Source organism: Apus apus, chromosome 3 (genome assembly GCF_020740795.1).
Source record: "Apus apus isolate bApuApu2 chromosome 3, bApuApu2.pri.cur, whole genome shotgun sequence".
In the NCBI taxonomy this organism is placed as follows: domain Eukaryota; kingdom Metazoa; phylum Chordata; class Aves; order Apodiformes; family Apodidae; genus Apus; species Apus apus.
Genome location: NC_067284.1, coordinates 27,255,222 through 27,280,935, shown reverse-complemented (window position 1 = coordinate 27,280,935; position 25,714 = coordinate 27,255,222). Strand labels below are relative to the sequence as shown.

The following is a 25,714-nucleotide window of genomic DNA, read 5'->3' as shown; positions in this document are numbered from 1 at the left end:
TTCTTTACTGAAGGTATCATGGCATAATATTTATTTACTGAATAAAATTAAAGAGATATGGGTATTGATCTGTTTCATTATCATATCCAGCCATTGATTTTTCACTAGTAGTGAGAATACAATTTAGGAGAGTTTTGTCATGTACTGAGAAACCCCTCAAAGTGCTGTTGGCTACTGTGTTGTTGCTACAGGCTGGTCTCCAGTGTCCAGTTATGTTATTATATAGGATGAGTACATATTCTCTGGATGCTGTGGTGGTTGAGGTCTTCAAGTTCCTTGTATCGGGCACCTGTGCAAGATTATTTAGATTCTTTAGAGCAAATTTGCAGAAAGACTGTGCTAAGTGCGTTGTATAAACACTTATGCATCTGTCTGATCCGCTAAAGGATTGCCTTGCATCCTGTGTCTTTGTCTGCTTTTGAAATGCTGCTTAAATAAGCTGAAACTGAAGAGGGAAACTGAATGCAAAAATCAAATTGAAGCGTTTCTGGGTTTTTTAATTTTCAGTTTGAAGCATTTGACAGCTGCAAGAAATTGCCTGAGAGAAAAAAAAAAAAAAAAGAGAAAAAAAAAAATCAAAGGCATGAGTATCAAAATGTTTGCTTACAAGCTACACTTATTTAGTAATCATGCTTGTTTAATAAACACAACTTAGAGCACATGATCTTTAGGAACAAATAATTGAATATATAAAACCTGTAGCTTGTACTTCAATATATTTATTTTCCCAGGAATAACATAAAGGTGTTTAAAAAATGTTTTGTAATTTGTACCAAAAAGGGGAAAACTGCCTAATAGAGAAGACTTTACATGTATGGGAATAGCAATACTTCGGGAATAAGGATAACAGATGTTCAAATAGTATGAAATGCGTATTCATAAGCTGTTTAGTGATACAAAAATTAAGCTTCATTTCGGAATGTTCATATTCTTCTTCTTTTTGCTGTTTGTTATTTATGTTTATGAACAGTGAATTTGGGATCCTGAAGCTGAGATTCATTAAAAAAAATGAAGTTCAGTTTGTGATACGAAAATGGCTCCATGGAGAAAGGATACATTTAGGTTAAGACATTTAACTGAGAAATGACAGAAATAGAATCTAGACCCGTGTAACTTAAATGACTAAACACAAATCTTGACATATGAATTCCAAATATCAAGTAATAAACTGAATACTTGAATGCATCCATTAAATCTATTTGAGTAAATTTGCATAATTAATAGCTTCAAAAATTTAGAACTACTAGCAGACAATTTTGCAGACGAGAAGGATGTTGCATTCACACGATTATTAACTCATAGAGAGCAATTTTAACCAGTCTTTAAATGGCAAATGTAATTCCATGAATGGTGACACTTTCCATCAAGCTCATAGAGAAAAATATTTAATTTTGCAATAGACTTCCACAAGTTAATCTTTTAATCAGACATGTAACATAGGTTTTATGTGTTCTCCTGACAGACCAACAGTACTCATGGTCGCCTTCTCAACACTTCAATGAAGAAAGATACTCTCCTGCTCCGAGGAATATGAAAGGATTATCTGGCAGTCGCAACCAACCACAGTTATGTTCAGCTCATACTTGTGGCTTAGCATCCCCTGAAGATTGTGAACACACCCACGACCATATCCACCATGGGCAGGAGACAAGGCAATCGTATCTTCTCAGCCCCACAGAGAGTTGCCCGATGGACCACCATCGTTGCTCGCCACGCAGCTCCATTCATTCTGAATGCATGATGATGCCCATGGTAATGGGCGATCACATGTCAAGTAGCACTTTCCCCAGAATGCACTACAGCTCACACTACGACTCTAGAGACGACTGCGCCATGTCTCACGGTAACCCTAAGATTAACCGTATTCCTGCAAATCTTTTGGACCAATTTGAGAAACAACTTCCTCTTCACCGAGATGGGTTTCACACTTTACAGTACCAGAGGACCTCAACAGCTGCGGAACAACGCAGTGAGAGCCCAGGAAGAATACGCCATCTTGTTCATTCAGTTCAGAAACTTTTTACTAAATCTCATTCTCTGGAAGGATCATCCAAGAGCAACGTTAATGGAACAAAGGGAGACAGTCGAGGGGACGACCATCATCATGGGCACCATTCCAAGCATAGCAAAAGGAGTAAAAGTAAGGAGCGAAAACCAGAAAGCAAACATAAATCTGGAATGAGCAGCTGGTGGAGCTCTGATGATAATTTGGACAGCGATAGCACTTACCGAACCCCTAGTGTGGTAAATAGGCACCACGCAGATCATATATCCCATTGCTACCCTGAGGCACTACAGGGGCATTTTGGGGATCTCTCATTGAAGACTTCCAAAAGTAACAATGATGTGAAATGTTCAGCTTGTGAAGGGCTAGCAATGACCCCTGATAGTAAATATATGAAAAGGAGTTCTTGGTCCACGCTTACAGTAAGTCAGGCTAAAGAAGCTTATCGCAAATCATCACTGAACTTAGATAAGCCTCTGGTTCATCAGGAAATCAAACCTTCCTTGAGGCCATGCCATTATCTTCAGGTAAGAGGAAGATTTTCTTAATATTTGCAATGGGAAAAGCATCTCAGTTTATGCCATTAAGTCGTAATTAAAAAAACACAATAATGATCTGTGTATCTCTCTTAAAGAATATTTGTGTGTCTCACCTAATGCAGATATTCCATGAAAGTAATAAAACTCTAGCTTTTGTCTTGGTTTATAGGGCATAGATTAAAAACTAAATAAAGCTAGTGTGATATAAATTAGTTTAAGGTCACTGGGTGTGTTTTCATCTTCGAAGATCACACTGAACATCTCAATAAAATCCATACATAAGACCAGAAAAGGGGAAGTTCTTCCCAGTCTGACAGCTAGAAAAAGTGTGTCAAATACATCTGTAAATGAGTAATTTTAAAAACAGGCGGTATGAATTTCTATTTTTGTGTTATTTTATTCCTTTATTCCTTTTCTCCAAGATTTTCTAAGTAACAGGAGAACAGATTTACTGCTGTACTTAATTGCTTTGTCATGATGATTACTCACAAACTCCCTTTTTGTGACAAGGTCACCCAAAATCATAATGAACTCAGCTTCTTGAGACCATACGATAAACTATCTTTCTAAAAGTTATGTGGGTACCTTAGGAAGAGAAGTATTTTAGGCTTGGTACTCACACTGTTTGTGGTGGTGTCCTGCACCCTTGCTTTCTTTAGCAGCAACCAAGAAGCTATTACTTCTCCTACTTCTATAGATGCTCCTTGCTGCCATTTGGCACCCCAAAGTCATGCTAGTGTAGCCATTTATGATGCTACACGGTTATATGGATGATAAAGTGATACAGGTTTTTTAATTAGTTTCCAAATTCTGATTTGAGTTGTCTACATAATTTACATGGCTTAGGTCTAGCAGAGTCCTATGACAAGTGTCATTAGCACGTCAGGGTGTGCAGAGAACTGCAGTGGGAGTAGAAGGAAGTGAATAGCTGGGAGGATAACTTCTTCAGCTAGCTTTGCCACTGGAAAATACATAGTATACAATTATTCCATTAGGTATTTTTAACAAGCACAGCCTGCAAAGCCTACATTGTTCCAAGTACCTTCTCTTTTGTTTCTTTTTAAGGAACTTGTCTTTCTCCATAACTTAACTGATTCTCACATTGATGTGGGCAAATCTCCACTTCAGATACAGGTTTTTAGAGATTTTTAGTTTCTGTGTACTCTGCAGAAGCCAGCAAACACAGACTAGTAACTATTGAACTTATGTGTAGAACTCTCTCCCTTCTGAGCAACAGGGGACCAATAGTAATGAGTCACATTTGAAGAGCCAGAGTTTTGAAAAGCAGACATCCAGGATCAATTTTCCCCAATAAAACAGGGAAACTTCCTCATTGCAGAGAAAGGAAAATAAAGAAATTGCAACCTTTGTAGCATTACGATGCAAATTTATTCCGTTTTAGACTGACAGCTGTGATATTTTATCATATCCAAGCACAGTTCTCATGTATGTAAAACAGCCTGCACTTCCCTGGAAGTGTTTAATCTAACTCAATGAGACAGAACTAAAAGCATATTGTGTGCAGAGACTTCCACTTTTGTCCATGTTCTAAAACCACATGTACAGCTCCAACAATACAGATAAGTTTAGGTAGGGCTAGCATGGGTCTTACCTTGACATACTCTGATTTCTACACAGACAGCTCTGGTCCCTCTACATCTCTGCTGGGTTTTGTGCTTTCCTTTTCATCGTATTTCATCATTTCTTCTTCCCAAATCTTTACACCTCATTTTTCTTTGCAAAAGCTACCAGTTTTCACTTTTCATGAGCCTTCGTCATGGTCCACATTTTCTGCAGTCATTATTTTACACTTTCTGTGAATTTGGGATGGCTACAGAATAGAATTTTAATCCAATAATTAAATAATTCACTTGTAGGGTCATAAATCTTAAAATCTAGAGGATGTGAATTTAAATTTTTGCTGCACCAGAGATTTTCTCTGTGAACTTTGTTTTTAAGCCCTTTTAAAAATAGGATAGTAGCCATTCCCTATTCACAGAGATCCTATATAATGGAAATTTGTTAAGACTTGAGTGCTCAGTTACTACAGTAAGGACTATATAGTTGTGCCCAAAGCCAATAATTCTACAACAGGAACATTCTCATTACAAAATAGAATTACAGAATTGTCAGAGTTGGAAGGGACCTCTAGAGATCATATAGTCTAACTCTCCTGCTAAAGCAGGATCCCCTAGAGCTCATTACACAGGACTGCATCCAGATGGGTCTTGAATATCTCCAGAGAAAGGGACTCCACAACCTCCCTGGGCAGCCTGTTCCAATGCTTTGTCACCCTCACAGTAAAGAAGTTCTTCCTCATATTTAAATGGAAGTTTATATGTTTCATCTTGTGCCCATTACATCTTGTTCTGTCACTGAGAACTACTGAAGGGTCTGGCTCCATCCTCCTTACACCCACCTTTACATACTTATAGGCATTAATATGTTCTCCCCTCAGTCTTCTCTTTACAGTAAAATAATATATATGTTCTGTAAAATCTGGATATGCAATTCAAATCATAGACATGCCTCAGTTTGAGTGGCTGGCTTATTGAGTAGCCCAAGGTCAGTAAACAAACTGAAGGGAACCCATTCCATCAATGTTATAACTAAATGCTTAGTTTTGAAACTTCTACTCCCAGGAATGCTGTACTATCACACTGTAATAGCTAAGACCAGACATGTAAGTCCCATTATTAGCTCTGCCATGAACTTTGTCCCTGACCCAGGAAATGTAATTCGTTAATCACTGCATACTTCAACTACTCTGTCTGCAAAACTGAAGAAGAGTATTTAACTTTTCTTATGACAATGTAAGAAGCATCACTAAATAATGATTGTATAAAAATAACCATGAGGTTCAGAAACTGAGTAAGGTAGAGAAACAAGTCAGGATCTCTAGCCTTGCTCCAGAATATGGAGAAAGAAAATGAGAATTCAAGGGATTATGAAGCTGATTATGCAGCAGCAGATTTCCCTGAGGTGCACAAGTGAACAGACTAGCAAAAAACCCCAGGCCCTTCATAGAATCTTTGTGTTCAAAGCATTACAACACATGATATTAAAAGACATTTCTCCTGAGTGATGTCAGGTATATACTTTTAAATTATTTTTAAAGCAAAGCCATGAAAATACAGTCCTTCAACAATCATATATATTAATACATAAACATACTCCATAATAAGAAAAAATATTTTTCCGTGTTTACATCTTAGTATTATAAATTTATAATCTATAGATTGCTTTTACTCTGCTACATAGTTATATGAAGGTTCGCTGCACCCAACTCACTTTTCTATCTACTAGTCTTCTTGTCATTTTTGTCATTCAACACCTATATAAAATATTGCTATTTCTGTTTTCCACTGAAGAGTTTTAGTATGCAGAGTCCCAGACTAGAAGACCATGTCAGTGGGTTAGGCCTGTGCTTGAAACCATGTTTTCTGTATTGTGTTTCTGGTCTTCCATTTTGTCTTCCACAGTAATTTCTGAGCTGCTTTTGCCTTAATATTAAAACTGCAGAGTGAACAAAAGAAATTTCTTTCCAAAATATCACCAAATTCAAATATGGCTGAAAGCAGGAAATGAGAAAAGAGGTTTCGAAGGTGTCTTCACATTGCACACTTAAGTCACGTCCTAGGGTGAAAGCAGATATTTCTTTAACCTAAGAAATCTCCAGACTTAACCCCTGGCTCGTTTCTTGAAGTTTCACATTCTGTGCCCCCCCACACACACAGTCCTGGCAGCTGGAGATCTGCTTGCACAGGGATTGTGCTGCTGCAAGATAGAGGTGATTCAGTTATGTACCTTGTTCCAGCATGAGTGGTCATCTAGTCCTAAAGTGGACCATTTCAGAAAACTAACTTATTAGAATTAAAGCTGTATAAAATAGTGATTATTTTTCTTATCTACAGCTCAGATTGGATTTATAACACTCCTGCTACAGTGGAGGTGGTGGAAACACACAGAGAGAAGGGAGAGGGGAAGAGTGGGAAGCCCCCTTGGGCTCCAGCTTCTTGTTATATCAGCTTAGCTGTAATGTGAACTAGAAGGTCAACCAGCACCACAGGAGCAGAGAGCAGCCGTTTGTAACAGTACACGAATAGCATTTATCAGATTCTTGTGAATGATTATCAACAGTTTTTCTGTATGGGCCTTTAATTTCTGTTTTGAATGCAGACAAATTGAGCTGCAAATACATTTCTGGGCACAAAACACTTCTGTCATCTCACTCCACAGGCAGAATAGCCCAAGTAGATCACACATGCAGTAAAGCACACTTTTGTATAGCTTTAGTTATAGCTGCTGCTGCTCTCCATGCCATTTTAATTTTCATATAAAATACCATAAGAAAAAGATAAATGAGTTGTGAGATCTCTTCTGTCTTCATCAGCTCTTTTGGCTTTTTAGGCTCAACAATACAATACAATACAATAAAATACAATACAATGACTGATTAATTTTACTGTGGTGTGAGAACTAGTGAAGAGCAAAGATTTTCAATAGAAAAATTATATATTAACTAGATAGCTGTGCTAAAATGATTAATACAATAGTGTCGCTTCCAGTTTCCAGAACTGAAATACATGTGAATGCTAGTTAAAGAAAAGTAATTCCTATAATAAAACCAAAAGGCAGTCAAGAGCATAGCACTCACCATCACTGAAGTTCTAGAGCACAGTGCTATGTGTCACTGATTAATATTCCTCTCTCAACCATTCAACAGCCTGCAAAGCAGCAAGCAATCAAGGTAAACATACCACAAGGTACAGTGAATGAGTCAGCACTCTCCCTAAAAGAAAAAATAGCATCTTGTTCTAAAAATGGCTTCAGCCCACTCCTGTCTTCCTGATGCATTTAAGTACTAGCGTCATCCATTATGGCCCTGGCATTGCTAAGCAAATGGGTAATAATGTCAGCTGTGTTCTTTACAGAATTAAAGAAAAGCACAAGAGTTCGTCTCTTAAAAAAAGAAAAAATAAAAAGCAACAAGGGTCTTTGCTGGTTTAAGTTATGCCTACATGGAGGAGAGGTTTGAGGACAAGCTAGTGGATAAACGGGCATTAAGTCCACAGTTACATTTTTCCAGGGGCTCTTCTGGGATCAGGACATATTCCCTCAAATGGGATCAATGCCTTTGAGAGGCATGCTACTGCTTTGCACTACCCGGTCTGGTTTGCAAGGATAGATAGATTTGAACTCAGTGCACCTTTCTTTGTACTTAATCTTGGTGAAACTAGATTGTATCTGTTTGCTTGACATAAACCCATAAATGAACTGCAGAAACTACATCCAATACTCTACCAATGGATTGCAAACTTTAGAGTCAGTCAGAGCTAGCAAAGTGTGATGCTAGCTTCCAAATCACTATCACCCATGCTGCCTTCACAATGATTTATGACCAACCATCTCTCCAGAATTAACGGGGCTTTTCCACAGCAGGAATCATAGAACAGTTTGAGTTCACAGTGGCCTGAAAGATGATCTAGTTTCAACCCCCCTGCATGGCCAGGGACACTTCCCTCTAGACCAGATTGCTCAAAGCCCCATATAGCCTGGTGTTGAACACTTCCAGGGAGGGGACATACACCCCTTCCCTGTTCAGCCTGTGCTAGTATCTCACCACCCTCACACTAAATCATTTATTTCTAATATCTAACGTACATCTACCCTCTTCCAGCTTAAAACTGTTCCCCATCATCCTATCACTACAAGCCCTTGTAAAAAGTCCCTCCCCAGCTTTCCTGCAGGACCCCTTCAGGTACTGCAAGGCTCCTATGAGGTCTCCCCACAGTCTTCTCTTCTCCAGGCTGAGCAACCCCAACTCTCTCAGCCTGTCTTCAAGGGAGAGGTGAAAAGCTAATTTAGCTACTAGGGTAGCAGAGTAGTCTGCATCCTAAATCAGCATGGACATGTGCTATACCATTTTGATTTCTACTAAGCCCACTAAGTCCCATAGGCATGTCTCAGATACCCCTACACCCTCCCAGTCAAGAGTGGAGATGTGCAAGAGAGACATAGAATGCCCAGACAGTAAGGGAAATGATGGGACAGTTAATGCCTCACAGTCCCTTTGCAGTGTTAATGTCAGCCTGCAACATCTGGTGCAGCACCTGGGGCCAGTCGGTGAAAGTGTTCCCCAGGTCAGTAAGGGTGCAGTCCTCCCATACAGAGCAGCAAGCTCAACCACTCCTAGTTGTTCCTTATGATGTTCTCTCTACCCATTGTCTCTCTGAAGCATTGCTCTTATTATATTCTAACATTAAATTAGAAGGATTTAATAAATCTGACTTTCCCCTGTGTTTCCAGAATGCTGGTGGTTTCTTGTGTCAAAAACCAGAATACTACTTAAATATCCCTTCCAACGGGGAGAAAACCCCAACCAAACAAATACATTCAATCAATAATCTTGTGAAGCTCTGACCAAAGAGTTATCTCAGATTACTAGTGTCTTAAATTAGTATGTTAAGCATGATGCAACAGGGCACTGCCACCATGCCTATGTGCTAGGATGCTCATATTGGCTGAAACAAAATGCTGAAGCTTTTTCCAAAGAAGAGTGGAAAGATTTCAGTTAGTATTTTCTTTAAGCTGCCAAAACAAGTCCCTATTACTGTAGAAATGTCAAAGCTAGGAGTAGAAAAGAGAGGCCATGATCCCACTGCCCTTTAATCAGGGGGAATTGTTGTCCTTTATAACATTAGTGTGGTGTGTTGCCAAATTGTTTTTCAACATTCACCTCACTGAAGCTGAAGGCTGACCTTTGCAGTTGTTACCCAAAGGTGTCACCGGGTCTGAAGAAGTTTTCAGCCAGGAGTAACTTATTATTTTAAACACTCAGACCAGCAGCATCTGTCAAACAAGAGTGCCAGGAACACACATGGAGGGCTGTAATGACTGCACACTCTGCTATGCTGCAGGCTTGCTGCCTAGGGCAGACCTGGCTCCTCTCCTGAGCAGTCTATACTGTTTTTTTCCTGCAAGGAGGTGACCACAAAAAACAGTGAAGCATTCATAAGTGTTGCTTTACCTTCTTTTTTTTTTTTTTTTTTCCCAACTGGGTTTTGGCCATCTTACAGCACTCTGTTTAGTTTGTTTTTTAAAGCAGGGTTTCACATGTGTCTAAATGGCTTAATGTCTGTAGGCTAAGGTCCTTGGTACTTACGGCAGGGTGTCATGGTTTTAGCCGATAATCAGGTGACAGACACTCACCATTATCCCCCCACGACCCTCCCAACCTGATCTAGAGGGAAGCATCCCTGGCCAGAAAATTCCCAAACTAGACTCAGCAGCAGATGGGAATGCCTGAGCCCAGGGTCCCGATGACAGTCCAAAAATGCCTTGGAGCAGCAAAGCCAATTGTACTCAGGGAGGCAGGAGAAGGCATCCTGCCTCAATGAACAATGCCCTTCTCTGTCAAGAAAACAAGATGCAGGAATAGCAGCAGGAGAGTTGAGAAAACAAAGTAACTCCAGCCCATCCAGCACACCAGGCAGAGAGGTCAGCAGAGGGCTCTCTGAAGAGCCATTTTGTACTGATCCCCATGGGCAGGAGTACTGTGATTGGTCCATTTGTGTCACCTCACCCACCCTCTCCTCCCCACAGGCACAGCTATATAAATGTTTTTTTTCACATAAAATATCCCCTTCCACTGTATGTAAAAGATCTGACTGGGCAGGGCTGCCTTGATTGATTGATCTCCTGGTATTAACTAGCCAGGTGGGTTGTGCTAAAAGTTTGTGCCAGTTTTTTTGAAGGCTCCACCACCCATTTCTTTAAGAGTGGTTTTTAGCAAGCCGTTATGACATTGCGTCTTTGCGGAGGTTGGTACATGATGGGGATATGATAGATTCACTCTATATCGTGCTTTTTGGCCTGATTGGCTATTAGGTTGCTTTTGAAATGAGTCCCATTGTCTGATTCAGTCCTCTCTGGGGCCCCATGCCACCATAAAATTTGCCTTTCAAGGCCCTGAATAGTATTGCAGGCAGTGGCATGAGGCATGGGATGTTTTTCCAGCCATCCGGTGCTTGCTTCTACCATCATAAACATGTAGTTCTTACCCTGGTGAGTCTGAGGGAGTGTGGTAGAATCAATCTGCTAGGCCTCTCGTATTTATATTTAAGCAGCTTCCCTCATACCACAAAGGTTTTAAGCAGCTGGTCTGCTTAATGGCAGCTCAAGTATTACACTCATGGATAACCTCGGTCATAGGGGAACTGATCTTTTAAATAAATGTGCAGATAGTTAAACCCTACCTCATGGCTAGACAGGAAAAAATTACTCATTTAACTCTGTAAGCTAAATATTTGGAGTAATCTGGAGTTAACTGTTTAAAACTGTCAACCTTTAGTTATAAAAATGGATGAGGAGCAAATACATCTATTTTATATAGCTTTTAAAATTATATATGTTTGAAAGACATGCACTGTTTTTTTTTTAAGTAGTAGCCCTATAAAAAATAGGGGAGGAAGAAAAAAAAAAAGAGTGGTATAATTTTCTGCTTACATTAAGTAAAACACTGTTTACTAATGCCTTCTTATGGTTCAGCACTGGGTATGCTGCCTTTTAGGTTCTTCTTCCCTACCTAGCCTTATAACAGCTCTGCAGTTTTGGAGCCCTTCATACACCTGCAGTCTGTGTGCTTTTGGAGGTGCTGTGCAATTTAATTATGTTGGAAACACTTCTCCTTTTCTTCTTTTAAGGGCATTTTTGTGTCTTAGTCTATTCTTTTGTGACCATGAAAAGTCTATGGAGTCTTGCCTTACTCACACAGATAATGATAAGGTGACAACCCTTGTTAGAAGTCCCTCTCTAGCTTTCCTAGAGGCCCCCTTCAGGCAAACTGGCCCAAAAAAGGTAAACAGAGAGAAAAACAAACTCTTGAGTGCATGTACAGCAAATTAATTGGCAAAAATGCTACATGTTGTGCCAAGCATGAGAAGGTCCAAGTTTTGGTCTTTTATGCTTCTATGAACATCCATTATTAAAATAATTGTTACCTTATACTACAGCTATGCTGTCAAACTGCATAGTTTCGGGAAAGGTTTGTTGGCACTGCATCCTGATCTTTTATACCATTACATGGCTCAGCCTGTCTTGAGAATTTTTTCCATCCAACTCAGACACTATTTCCCTAAACATCACCTGGGTACAGTTCAGGACTTAGGACAGGCCATGGACTGTTTTGGTAGTCACACTGGTTTGGAGGCAAAGATTGCTCAGTAGCATCTGTGTGGAATGCTGCAGGCCAGCTGACCTCCAGGCAAGACAGTGGCTCTTCATTTATTAATATAAGCACAGCCCTAGGATAATCACTGGACCATTTTCATCCTTCTCTCTCACTAGTACTGATGTTTGTGCAGCAGCAAAGCAAGCTGGAGCAACTCACCAGTTCAGCTGAAAACTTTTCTTTATTTATCTTCGTTATTATTGTTAGAATAATTTTGCAGAATGTCACTTTACCATTACTAGAATTGCTCGAAAAGGTGAATTAAGGAAAGTCTTAAGGAAAACCTGCCCCACTTTATTTGATAGTAGTACAATTTTTAAGTGGCTTAAGCTGACCATGAAACAGCATCCTGGGTCAGTTACAAAAGGAAATACACAGCCAACTGGAATCCAGGTTTGTTAGTTGAATCCCTACTGGTTTTGTGTCTTAGACTGAGAGGCTATATATCTCTAGGTTCCCATTTAAGTACAGGACAAGCTCTCCCTTCATTACAGCTTATCATAGCAAAGTTCTGGCACAAGACCTCCATGAGCTCCAGGCTAAAATCACAGGCCCACCACTGCCTTCTGACTGCATCTCACTTCACCATGTCAATACAGCACAGAGTCCAGAGAGTCTCGGTGATGTAGCAGAATAATTGCAGGTGGCTGAACTGCAAGGGTCATTGCCAGGAGTCTGATCAGAGCAGGTCATGAGGTAGGCATTTGGCCCACACGCATCCAAACAATATAAAAATGTCACAGAGTCTTCACAACACTACTAGTATTTTACCACCTTGGTTATCACATAATTGCTGGAGAACCAGTTAGGAAAAATAGTGCTGGTTCCTTTTTGGTTTTTTAGTTCATCACTACTGGTGGTGACAAAGCAGTCCTGAGTACACTGAATGGAAGTTTTCTTTCCATTAAAGGATCAGTTAGTGCAGCTTTGCCTGTGACTACACATCTAAAATTGGGCAGTAAATAATGCTGGTACTGGTTTTCCTGTTTCAATATGTCACAGCTGGATGGAATATTATGTTTGTGTTCTGTCATCTGCATGGTTGTCCAGTCCATTCCCAAATTACAAATTCCTGAAATCAAGTTGTTTTCAACCCAGCATAACGCATATATTGTTTGGGATCTATGTGATTTTGTTCCTCTCTCTGATTTGTGTTTGTCCATAGCAAAGCCTAGAGAGAATTGCTGGCAAGGCACAGATGCCTTGTGCTTTCCCAGATTAGCTCTTGTCTTGATGGACAATGTTGACTAACTTTCAGGAAATGCTGCAAGAACTTTGTGTCCTTCTGAGCTGTCAAGGAAGCTCAGAAGATAGAGGATGGCATGAGAAAAATAAAGATAATTAAGAGGATTAGCATTGTTAGTGGTGAGTGGACTCACTGACATATTTTGTTGAGACTTTTGAGTGATTTCATTCTGTAATTCATATTCTTTGAGCAATGAATCAGTATATTAAAAAACCCACAGAAAAAATAGTTTAAAATGTGCACAGAGAATGGTGTTGAGGTGCAGGCACAAGGTTTGCTACTGACTGAACGAAGTGTTATTTTCAGATACTGCTCTCTTCCCTGCACCAAAGAGATAGACCAATAGGGCCTAGAGTCCACAGGTAGTGTAGTAAATGGGGGAATGTCATTAGCACCATTAACTTCAGGAGAAAGTTCTAGTAATTGGTGTGTATTCCTTCTTCAGCAAATTTTTTGAAAACACGGGAGGTCCAGCTCCTACATTCCATTACAATGTCAAGGAAGCTTTCTACCATGCTAAAAAGCATTGCTGTGTGCCTTGCAAGATTGGAATATGTTTTCATTTACTGTGCACAAAGGTTGTTTTTCTGAGACTCCTTGAAGAAAGCATGATTTAAAAGAAAATCTGCTACCTACATTTCAGATTGTGTCCTTTTGTCCTTTTTTGGGGGGGGAAGTCATCTTCTTGACCAGACTAAGAAAGCACAAAATTACAAAAATTAAAAATGTAGTGTTTCGTATCTTATCCTTCTTCATATAATCTGTAGTTTTAATTTCATGCACAGACAGCTTCTGCTTCTAGTAAAATATGAAATTTATGTTACTAAAATAAGATTTAAGTAATAATGAATATTTCAGTGCATTTTACATCTGCAAACTAATTAAATTTCAACAGGACTCCTGTGAGGTAGGTAATCCTCATTTTAACCTTTGAGAATGAGAAATATGAAGAATTCCCTCAGCTGAAGTGTTTAGAATTGTTTCATTTCAGATAGTAAAGTGACATGCTGGATTTTAAGCAGAACAGCAGTTTAGTGATGGAACACCTTTAAAACTCTGGAATCTGGGAGCAAATGCAATAGAAGTAGGTGGAACAACAGGAGCAGATCTGTTTTGAAATGCCAGTTGCTAGTTTGTCTTCTTTAGCTAATCCTAAAATGAAATTAAAAAACCTTGAGTTAACAGTGGTCAAAGTCCAGAAAAACAGATATTTCATTGGTTCTTCCAGTATTGACATCAGTATTTATTGGGCACATGGTTTGATATTCACACTAGTGCCTGAATGGCAGCCTTCCAGTGTCTGAAGGGGGACTACAAGCTGGGGAGAGACTTTTTGCAAGGGCTTGTGGTGAGAGGACAAGAGTAATGGATTAAAACTGGAAGAGGGGAGATTTAGATTAGATATTAGGAATAAATTCTTTAGTGTGAGGGTAGTGAGACACTGGCACAGGTTGCCCAGGGATGTTGTAGAAGCCCCGTCCCTGGAAGTGTTCTAGACCAGATTGGATGGGGCTTTAATCAACCTGGTCTAGTACGAGGTGTCCCTGGCCATGCAGGAGGGGTGGAACTAGAGGATCTTTAAGACCCCTTCCAACTCAAACCATTCTATGATTCTGTCACTCTGTGAAGGGGAGCCTAGATTACCTATCTGATTAGATAGAAAGAAAAACTTCTTCCCTGTGAGTGTGGTCAAATATTGGAACAGGTTGCCTACAGAAGCTGTGAAGTATCCATTCTTGGAAACATTCAAAACCCAGCTGGGTACAGTCCTAGGCAATCTGCTGTACCCTACCCTGTTTTGATCAGAAGGCTGGCCTAGAGACCTCAAGATATGATTCCTAGTTTGTTCCAGAGGTTTGGCCAATTCACCCCTGTTTTCCCTGACAGCATGCTGTGGCTTACATGCAGGATCTGTGCAATCTGAGAACCAGGGGACAGGACAGACTGCAGAAGTCCAGTCAGGCATCCAAAATCCTTTTAGTCTAACGTGTCTAATCTGAGTATAACCAAGACACCCAATCCAAAGGACTTTTAACAACACACAAGAGTAATGACTTTTCTTCTAAAACACGAGATTTCATTTTCCTAGTAACAAAGTTTCTAGAATACCCACTATGAAGATGTGAGTTCAATTTCTTCCTTAGCCTGCACAAGGTTAAACCCCCATCTTCTTCATTCCCCAGACTGCATTCTGAGCAGCAGGCTGTAAGGCAACTTGGAGCAAAAGCACTTCTTGCTCTGTTAAGGTGCCCCACGATTTTTATCCAAACACCCTTTCACAGAAATTCACCGAATGCTTGGCCCAAGGACTTTGACTGAGCTCCCTCTTTTCAGGTGATTGCCTGGGCCACTAGGCTGCAACACACCCTTTCTTGTACACTAAGTCCTTTTCTTGCAAGCCCTACCCAGGCAATCTGTGAGTTTTCATGAAAAGGCCATGAGTTATAAAAAGAGGAGAGCATGGCAGTTTATTTGTCACCCCTAAGTCTTCTCCTTTTCAAGCACTGCAGCCATTATTGATTAGAAGGTGAGCGGTAATGTCTACCACTTCCGCAGCTGTTTTGTCATGGAAGGAAAGAATAAAGCTGCCCAGTTCTTTGGAAAAAAAACAACCTGAATTTGTTCTTCAGGAGATCGTTATAGGCTGTGAATGGGAAGGGCCTTTCTTCTGCTTGTAATGAGAGACAATAAAACAAGTAATGGAGAGAGGTTTGAGATTCTACTTAATGCTTTGCCTTTTGGTTGCTAATTAAAGGGACCTTTTGGTTCCTTTTGGATGCTACGCTGAAGGACCTAACTCTCCTCATGGCTTTTATGGGGAATTTAGGGCCCTACCTAAGGTTCCAGAGTTCACTCTCAGGGTCAGTTCCATAAAATGCAGAAAGTTTTAGGTATCAGGTGCCTTAATAAAATTGGTCCTGGGTGACTAATGTAATATATCACTCCTAATCAGCATCAGAACAATTAAAAGATCCCAAATTTCCTGAACCTGCTTGTGCCCATCACAGTAACAATGCATGAAAATGACGAGAGAGACTCATCATTTTCCACAGTAGCTATAACCAAAGCAGCAGCTGGTGACAAAATGGAATGAGAAGATCATTATTTATACAAAGGAAATTCGTATGGTAATATGCAGTATAACTCCTTTGTGGATAGAAACTGCATCTACAAGGATTCATGTTAACATCTAGAACAGGAGGAAGACCTTTTTAGACATTATAAATATCAGCACTCATCACTATATGCAAGTGGATAATTAGGGTAATTATTCCCAATTAGCAGCTGCAAGCCCTGCAGATGGGAATTTCAGGGGCTAGTAACTATTGTAAGAAAGCATTTCTGCAAGCTGCAAAGCCCTTTTCATGTTTTTAAAAAAAAATTTTAATGACCCTCACACATGCTGTTAAATATTTTTTATAATATTTCAAAATAAATATCTTTCCTGCACTAGTATAATACTTCAGCTTTTCTGTGAAGCAATGTTGGGGCTGAAATGGCCTGGATTTTGAAAGATTTTTCGAAGTATTTAACCTATTGGCTAAAGTAAATAATGAACCAGGACAAACCGGGATTCAAATTTTGCTTCTGTTCTCAGTCCACGAGGAAAAACAACGTCAGGGGCACTTTCATTGGCTTTTGAAGACAGCAAAAGACCTCCAAATGTTTTCCTAGGCTCTGCGTGAAACCTTCTGAGAGAACACATTGTCAAACTTACTTGCCAAGCTCCAGAAGCCTTTTCCATGTGTTCTATTGTATTATACTCTGTTGAATAGCTCAAGGGTAAAAAAAGATACATGTATTTTAATTGTGAATAATGTTTTTTCAATTATAAAGGCTTCTGTGATTGCTAATGAGTCACTGTGCTTAGGAAGGGATACTTGGTGTGTTTGTGAGTACAGGGAGTACATCACAGGCATAAATGGAGCAGGATTTCTTCCCTTTTTAGCTCTTACACACTTTGATTTAACATAAAAATTCAGAAAGCAAAAGAAATGTAAACAACAAAAATAGTAAGGCATATAATGCTAAAATTTCTCCTCATGAAGCTCCTTATCACAGTGAAGAAACTTAATTTTTTAGATACTCTAATGCAAAAAAAAATCAGTCATTCCTATCTTTTAAAGTAAGATTTAAACTTCAATCAACAAATAAGCCTGTGTTTACTCATTTAAATCCAGTCCTTATCTAGTTATTTGAACATGGAAGATCAGGCAAAAGAAAGTTGAGAAACTAGTAGGTTTTTTGTATTTGAGTAAGTAAAAGATTATTGATCAATGTCTATTTAAACTTTCTATTTAATTATCTTCAAGCTCAAATGAAGGGAATTCCAAGCTAAAATAATTATTCTATGAAAAAGTTATGAGCTTTTTGAAAAAAAATATTAAGACTGAACATAATAATTCAGCTTTAGTACAGTTATAGAAGATTGAACAGTATAGTTTGCAGTGCCAATAAATACATTTTAAGCATTTGAATTTTGTTTTTAGCAATGCTAACATACAAGTGATGAAAAAGAGTTAAAAGTGAGAGTATGTTTGAATTATATAAATTAATTTTTCTTAATAATCTCTCTGATTTTTTGCATTTAATAGTGTTACGAGCTGTAGATTTAAAATTAAAAAAAAAAAAAAGCTTATGAAAATATATTTATTTTTGTGTATTTTACGAGTCTGGCTATTACAAATATCACCGCAGGTAAATACCTTTTTTGTCTCCCGGAATCTCAGAAGACCTCCTTCCAACATTGATCTCATAAATACTAAGTTTAAGAAAAGAAGTTAGGATGATGTATCACATTTACAGGCTCCAAGTTAGGGATTTTTCATGCTCCCATTCCAGCCAATATCCAAAGCTGCATAACAGGAAGAGTTTGTTTCTTTGCATGGTCAACTCATCTTTCGTTTAGATTCATGCTCTGTCCTGTTACTTTGTATAAGAATGTAAGTCATATTTTTTTTTCTCTGGCATTTATGTCTAACATTTTTTTCTGGTCTGTGCCATCTGTTTCATCTCTTCTTAAGTGACTTCATCCTCAGTCTTTCTTTTTCCTCTCCTGAGCTTGTTTCTTTAATTTGATATCTCTAGCTTTGCTTGGTCACCTCCTTTTAAAACTTCATTTCCCTCTTAATCCCTTTTTGTGACTCAAAGCACCAGGTCTGTTCAACTGGTGTGTGGCTAATTCATTAACTTAAATCCAGTCTCCAAGGCTGCTGAAATCAATGGGAGCATATGCTTCAGATCTGCAATGAACTCTGTAGAAAGTCTCAAATATGTTTGACTTGAAAGTCTTCATTAGATGTCTTGCTTTGCGGAAACTCCTTAATATATGTTTAACTGGAAGTTCAGATTTATAGTTTATTGGTAAATAGTGCCATTGTACTATTTAAGATATATTACATCATTATGTGTATAAAGGATTTGATGCTGCCAACTGCATCGGCCCTGGTCCACTGATTTATTCTGTAACATCCTTCTTTTTAACCATGAGTCATTATAATGAATTTTGGAGAGTTGCTTCTATCCTTTAAGTTAAGTAAATCCTTTAGTGTGTTTCTGGATTAGAACCAGAGGACTCAGCACCTTGGAAGATTAAACAAAAAGCAAGGAATCAGCAATACTGGCAGAGACAGGCTTGCTGAGTTTATCTGTAAGTCTGAAAATAAGGCTGATTTCACTTTGGATTGGAAAATCTATTTGTGCTCAATCCTCTGCCATTTTATTTTTTTTTCCCCTGGGTGGATGGTTGGACTCCGTGATCTTAGAGGACTTTTCCAACCGTGACAGCTCTGTGATTCTGTGATATCCATCCACCAGCTGTAGATTATCTGACTACCAATCTTACTATTTGAAAAACCACCCCATCTGTATGGAAGGACCCTCAACCAAATCTATTAATAATTAACTGGCTCTGTTCCTGGTGTGTTACAGCTTCTGTGAACTCTTCACAGAATCTTAGGGGTTGGAAAGGATCTCAAAAGATCATTTAGTCCAACCACCCTGCCAGCTAGAGTACATCACACAGGAACACGTCCAGGCTGGTTTTGAATGTCTCCAGTGAAGGAGACTCCATTTTTTTTTTTAGTTTCTAAATAAGAAAGAAAGATAAATTGCCACATTTATATTTTTTTTCATGGAAGTTTGCACTAAATCAGAATCCCATCCATTTATACCAAAATCAGAACTTAGTTTAGTTTAATTTAAGTATTTCATTCACCTTCCTGAAAAGCAGCCACAGCCCCTTATAAGTAGCACTAGCAGAAGACGCTGAAGTGCTCAGCTTTCGATGAGTTTGTGGTCTGAGGCACCTGATCAACTTACTGCTTATCAGCTGAAAACCTGTGGGCAAACTTTTAAGAGGTTAAACTATGCTATTTCCTGCAATTTAGAGAGTGTCAACAATTAGATATTACAGCTCAGCTTACAAACCATGACTTGATTGTTCCTTAAATTCTAACATTTTTAAACTGAAAGTTTGCAATCTTAAAGTTGGAAGGAATTTGCCAAATAGTTTGGGGACCTTAGAACTTTCTTTCAAAGTGATCTGTTTCTGAAGAATAAAAAATTTGTGACTTGTCTTTGTGAAATGAAAAATTGAAGGAAGTATTTAAGTATATGAAAAATAATAATGCACTTTTCACATGTATGTTTATGATGTCCATTAGGTACCTCAGGATGAATGGGGAGGATACCCAGCTGGTGGGAAAGATGAAGAGATCCCCTGCAGAAGAATGAGAAGTGGAAGCTATATTAAGGCCATGGGAGATGAAGAAAGTGGAGACTCTGATACTAGCCCCAAGACATCACCAAAATTAACAGTTCGACCAGAGTCATTATTAAAATCCATTGGACAAAGACCACTGGGAGATCATCAAAAGTGAGTTTCATTAAACCATGTTATATACCTTTCTGAAAGTTGCCACGACTCAGGTAATTTGTGTCTTACTGGTAGTGGTCAGTATCCGTGAAAAAATATGTTATTGTAGATAAAAAGCTAACTTTTTTGTCTTTGTTTTGAATTAGCTACAGTTTCTTGTTATTACTGGATAAAGAATTGCCATCTTCCTCCATCCACGTAACAAACGTGCTACTTCAGAAAAAGTTTGTTATATTTACTAAAGGGAATATATCCCCATTTTTATAAAAAACTTTAAAATTCTGAATATTTCTTCTTTTTTATTTTATATTATACCTCTTATTTATTTCATTGCTTTCTCTGAAGGAGAGAATACACCCTGTTCTATACTAGGTATAATAACAAATGCATAATTATATATATCTTTGGCATCTTACACCCTTTTTATCAGTACAATGCTTTATGTATCAGCCATACTGTATCATACTCACTTAAAAACATTGTGGTGGGCTTTGCTTGACTGGATTTTTTTCATTCATACTACCTGCAATATGGCCTACTAAATAGCTTAATCAATTTTTTTAAGCTGTAGGAAAATATGCAGTTATATATATTTTCCAATATTTTTTTTTTCTCATTTTTATCCTTTCCATATACGACTTTATAACTAAACTAAGTATACTTCTGAAGACAGTTCCAAAGTGGAAGCCTGATTTCATATCTGCAGCTGCTATTAATGTGACTGAATGTTTCTCACGGCTTAGAAAATTGATCTTTTTTGCCTGGAAGGAGTACATAAAATGAAGAAATTAAGAATGCAACCTTTGGTCAAAGATTATTTGTTGTTCTCTAGGCAATGCCAGGTGTAGTATACCATAGTGACTCACCTTTTCATAACATAAAACAAAGCAAAAATCTTAGGCAAAAATCCTTTTGGCTTAATACATTGAATTATTTAGCTTGCAATCTTGAAGAAAACCATCAACTTTCATTACAACTGAAGAGAAAGGTTTACAACTCTATTGTTTCATATAGCTTGCTCATGTAGTTCTGTTGGTTCAATTCAGATGCACAAACAGTGGTGTCTGTACCAGAAGCTGCTCTGAGATTTCTGAGATACCATGAAATAAGCCTGGCAGGTCTGTGCCCTCAATTGGCAGCCAAAATCCAGGCAGAATATATTATGGCATCCCAAAGGGTGCCAGAGACCTATATTTAGACAACTGAACCAAATTCTGAGTATGAATCTGAAGGATTTGCTACAATATTAGTTCCAATGATGAAAACATGGCCTATAACATAAGTATTGCTGGCAGACCTGTACCTGGCTGATTTTGAAAGAAGAAAAGATGAGCTCCTAATGACAGTTGTTGGAAGCAACATTTGAATTTTTGTATATGCTCAGTCATTGTATCTGAGCTCAACATTAGGTTTGAGGTATGCTGGCTACTTTGACTGGTTTAGTCCGGATTTGTGGAAGTCCAAGGGAAATGAACATTTTAAGCTTGTGAGTACATGTCAGTGGGAGAAGATTGTTCAGGACGAGGAGTCCATAATTGCTCAGCCATGGTGGAGGCATATGTTGTGAATTCTGCAGTCCTGGATTTTCCCGTAAATGGCTCTGAAAGCTGTGGGTCCTGCAAAAGGGCAGTTATCCTTGTGGGATAAGATGTGCTGAGGGAGAATGATCTATGTCTGTGGCTTGTTAAGAGTGATGCTTCTGAAGGCAGCAGTGAAAGAAGAGATAGTCAACTTTCTCAGACTTCTGTGCATGAACTCAGTGCCTTATTGCTGGTAAATTAAACATTTTCAGAAGACAGGCATGAATACAGAAACCTGACCATGTACACTGAGAAGGCTTTGGAGTGGCCCCAGCAGACTTGTCACCTGTGTCTATTAGCACTGTCCCAGCCACTGCCTAGCCATGTTCAGGGCATTAGTGTGGGCCAGGGATTATTCCCAGAAGACAATCTGGATACAGCCATCCTGTTTTGGAGAGTATGTCATATCCGTACTAGTACCACAAACCAAAATCTTTTCTCAGAGACGGTGTTCTAACTTTCCAAATACTTAGAGCAAACTAAATATATTCTGTTCTGTTCTTTGGTTTTGGCTGTGGTTGCACCTTCCCCAAGTGAATGTAGATAACATAAATTTTCCAGTGAGGGGCAGGTCTCAGTATCTGCCATAGATCCCCCCAGCCTATTACCAGATCCAGACAGCATCTAAACGTAGGTATTCAAACAAAGAGTATGTTTCAAGAAAAAAAAAACCTCTTCCTGAGCTGTTAAATCCTGAAGACAGGTGGTTACTAGTAGTTCAATACCAAATGGTGTGTCTTCTGTCAGTTCTCCATGTATTACAAATAGAGCAGTCAAAATATGGATTAAAACAGGGATTAAACCCCAGTATGCTGGGATTGATGCCTGTGCTCTTCGTGGTCCAAAAGGATTTAATGGCATGGTTACCACTAACTGCAGTCAGAAAAGGAGGAAGAGGAGGAAGCTTTTTCTTATACTGTGAAATATTATTAGTGACTCTGCTGAGAATTTGTCGCAAGTGCTGCATTAGGAGTAACTGAGCAGCCAGGCTGCTGCTGATGGATAGCTTTTAAATCCTTGTTTTCCCTTAAACTGAGAGGCAAAACCTTGAATCTGCCAGTCTGTGATCTTCAGGCACAAATCAGACATACATTTTGTATGTCTTTCTACCAAAAATCTGCAAATTTCAGCAGTCCTTAAGCAGACAAAAAAATTTCTCATCTCACAAGAATAAGAAATCCTGATCTTAAACCTGGGTTTTCATGACAAGCCATCTCGTCCCAGTATGTCTCTGTCTCCCTGTCACTGTGGTTACCTTCTGTGACTTTTGGATTTCTATAGAAGATATAGCAAGGGATACTGGTTATGGAGCCTTCCTTCCTCCTCTCACACTGCTCAGTTGTCCCCTCTGCATGCTGAGTTCCCTTTGTACTGCTGATCAGACTGCCAAGCCAGAAGCCAAGGTTTTGAACAGCATTCTTGCATGTATAGCGGGATTCAATAGCATTTCTGGCATGCGTTATGAGAAATTACGTAAGTCAAGATGTCAGCTGCATTAGCTGGCTTTTCAGCTTGTTCACCAGGATGGAGAGAGCTAATGCACAGAAATAAAATGGGGCTTATACTCTCTTAGTCCCCTGCTTGGGTGGACAGGATAGTTCAGAACTAGGGTCTGATACAGCACCAGTAAACCTTAAATAAAAACTGAATATTGATAATTTCAGCAGTATGAAAACATGTATTGGCTGCAAAACATATGTAAATGGTTTTCATGAGAATAAGCCTAGTTTTCTATGGCTAGCCTGAAGAGGATGAAATGAAAATGATAAAAGCCTTCACTTAACCTTCAACAGACCTTTGACATGTGTGCATGTTTCTCCTCTTGAGTTTTACCAGGCATTTTTGCAGAGAGTTTTTTCCATTTAATTTCTGTTTCTATACTGAGAAAAGTAAGCCCATATTTTGTTGGTGTGTTGCTCAAGGATTTAGTAAATGGAACATTAAAAAATAATGAACAATAAAAATGCATATTTTTACCTGAATAATAATTTTATTTAACAATATACAATAGGTAAATGTAACTGATTTAACAGAAGCATTAAAATTCTTAAATAACTTAATTTAAGCTGCCCTTGGAAAGGAGTATGTTTTGCTCCAAGTGGAAATAAAAAAGGATTGCAGGGTCTGACCACTGCTGTTTTATGCAGATGGTAGAAGCAGGGCATATGCCTAACCACTGCCATCTGATCACCACCTCTGTCAAGCTGCTGGCACAGCCAGCGTGACCCCCAGCCCATTTTCAGCCTTGGCTCTCTTCTACATAGTGCCCAGGATCGTTCAGGGACTTACCTGGCAGGATCCTCTCTATAGGATAAGAAAGTTTAACCATACAGGTCAGTTGGCCAATGGGTCAGGTAATGGACCTAGCTTATTTCTGAGTATAGTTCTAGCCGAAGTGACTAAGATTTTGCTGGATTTTTTGTAAATTAAATGCACCTAAATATCTAGATTACTCACCGAAGATAAATGCATTTCAGTTCTTTCCCTGTGAATGCCGTCTCAAAAGACCAAATAGTACATTGCACTAATTAGTTCTGTAACGTCAAGTTGGAGGCCAGTGTAATTTTTTATTATTATTAAATTGCATTTGAGCGAAATATAATGCAATAAGGCTTGCTGTAGTGGAGACAGGACACATGCTTGAATCTGCTTCCTTTCCAACTTTTTGCTTTCTTGGAGTAGTACCAGCAATCCCATTTATTGTGGAAATTATCTTGACTCCCAGTAGTCCCATGAGAAGAAAAAAAAAAAAAAACAACAAACAACTTTTTGTTTATTTATTTTGCATTATGATTAGTCACACAAAATATTTCAGATGTCAGTTTTGGTATCCTGTGAACAAATACAGGTCTTATGGAGGCAAAATGTCCTTTCAATGCAGTCCATTGTTTTCTGCCATTCTGTGATGCTGCAGGGGATGGAGTTAAACTCTTGGAAGGTAGTTTGCACAAGGCAGTTTGTAGAAGGTAGGTAGTGTGCTGCTAGGTGTTTTCATTTACAGTAAAGGTCAAAACAGCTAAACAGTTTGTTGAACTGGTAAGTGAAACAAAGGGAATCTCTGTCCTAAATAAGTTTTGTTCGATCCTGGAAAAGGGGCTGACTCACATGATTTTTAAGGGTACCCTTCTAACCTGGTAAATGTCATTTCTCTGTATTTGTGACAAAAACAAGCAAAGATGAGAGAGGGAAGCATCAGAGACACTAGGTTCCAGAAAGGAAAGCTAAAAAGAAAACAAGAGTTTGGGACTATGTGATGGAAAAACGATTCTGTGACTGAAGATAATGTTCTGGTTATTTTATGCTTCTTATTTTCAGGAAAAGAGTACTTAATATACAGATTATGTAAATGAATAGGATAGCAAGTAGAAATAGCGGGTTCCCTTTTCATTCCTTTTTGAGTGTTGTAAAAGACTGAAAGTTTCAGAGTCAAAACAAAAGCATGTAGCCCAAAGTTAACACACTGTTTCAAGATCATGCTGGTATCACTGGCACAAATGAATAGGCATGCTGTGCTGAAGTTTTCCATCATGCTCTGAAGTGACTCATGGGAAACTAGATGCTGCAAATGTGCAGGTGAAATATGTTAAGCTACAATAAAATAAGATCAGTGACAGCAACATGTACTTTTGTTTCATTATACGCTATATGGCAGACCTTATTGCAGCAGCTGGGAGTCACATGCCTTAAGTTGATGGGTGAGCAGACACAAAGGCTTTCACTGAGAAAGAAAATATGCCATAGCATAGATTATTTGGTGGACTGCAATGGTGTACTACCAGTGGTGCTTTGATTTATCTTGCTGTATTCTTCATCTAAACTTCTGCTGGGTTTTGGCCCCTCTATGGAAGTGAGTGTCTTGAACTCCAAGTCATGTTCTCGGAGAGAGCAGCCATGATCCCCCTCAAATGTTTAAAACCTTTGCATGTGATATTTTTAAAGCCCACAGCACACTTGAAAAGCATAAAGCATGTCCATATTTCAGCTACTCTACTTCACAGTCTAGTATCTGAAGGCAAACCCACTTTTTTCAGTAGTTCAAGCTCACAAGTATGACCAGAAATGGCTGCGACACAAGTGTTTTCTGGGCTTATGGTAAACCAGATCAAACCAGCGATCTGCTTGAAAAGTAACCTTTCCCCACCCTGTCCCTTTTTAGAAAGTGAGATGTCATCTCTCTGTGGCCATACTAACTTATGCTGATTTAGAGGATGTCTGGAGTATGACCCAAGATGCAT

The 25,714-nt window shown here is 38.9% G+C and overlaps 1 protein-coding gene across 2 annotated transcripts in view; it reads left to right on the top strand.

Moving 5' to 3' along the window:
* Positions 1–1,462: 1,462 nt before the first annotated feature.
* DLGAP2 (DLG associated protein 2) overlaps positions 1,463–25,714 on the top strand; it is an 86,808-nt gene continuing 62,556 nt past the window's right edge. The window contains exons 1-2 of one of the 2 annotated variants that reach the window (XM_051615365.1): positions 1,463–2,532; positions 19,688–19,899. In XM_051615365.1, coding sequence (XP_051471325.1) covers positions 1,531–2,532; positions 19,688–19,899 — 1,214 coding nt within the window. In that variant the 5' untranslated portion in view covers positions 1,463–1,530. The remainder of the gene's footprint in view (positions 2,533–19,687; positions 19,900–25,714) is intronic. The other variant, XR_007889099.1, reaches the window with a different exon arrangement.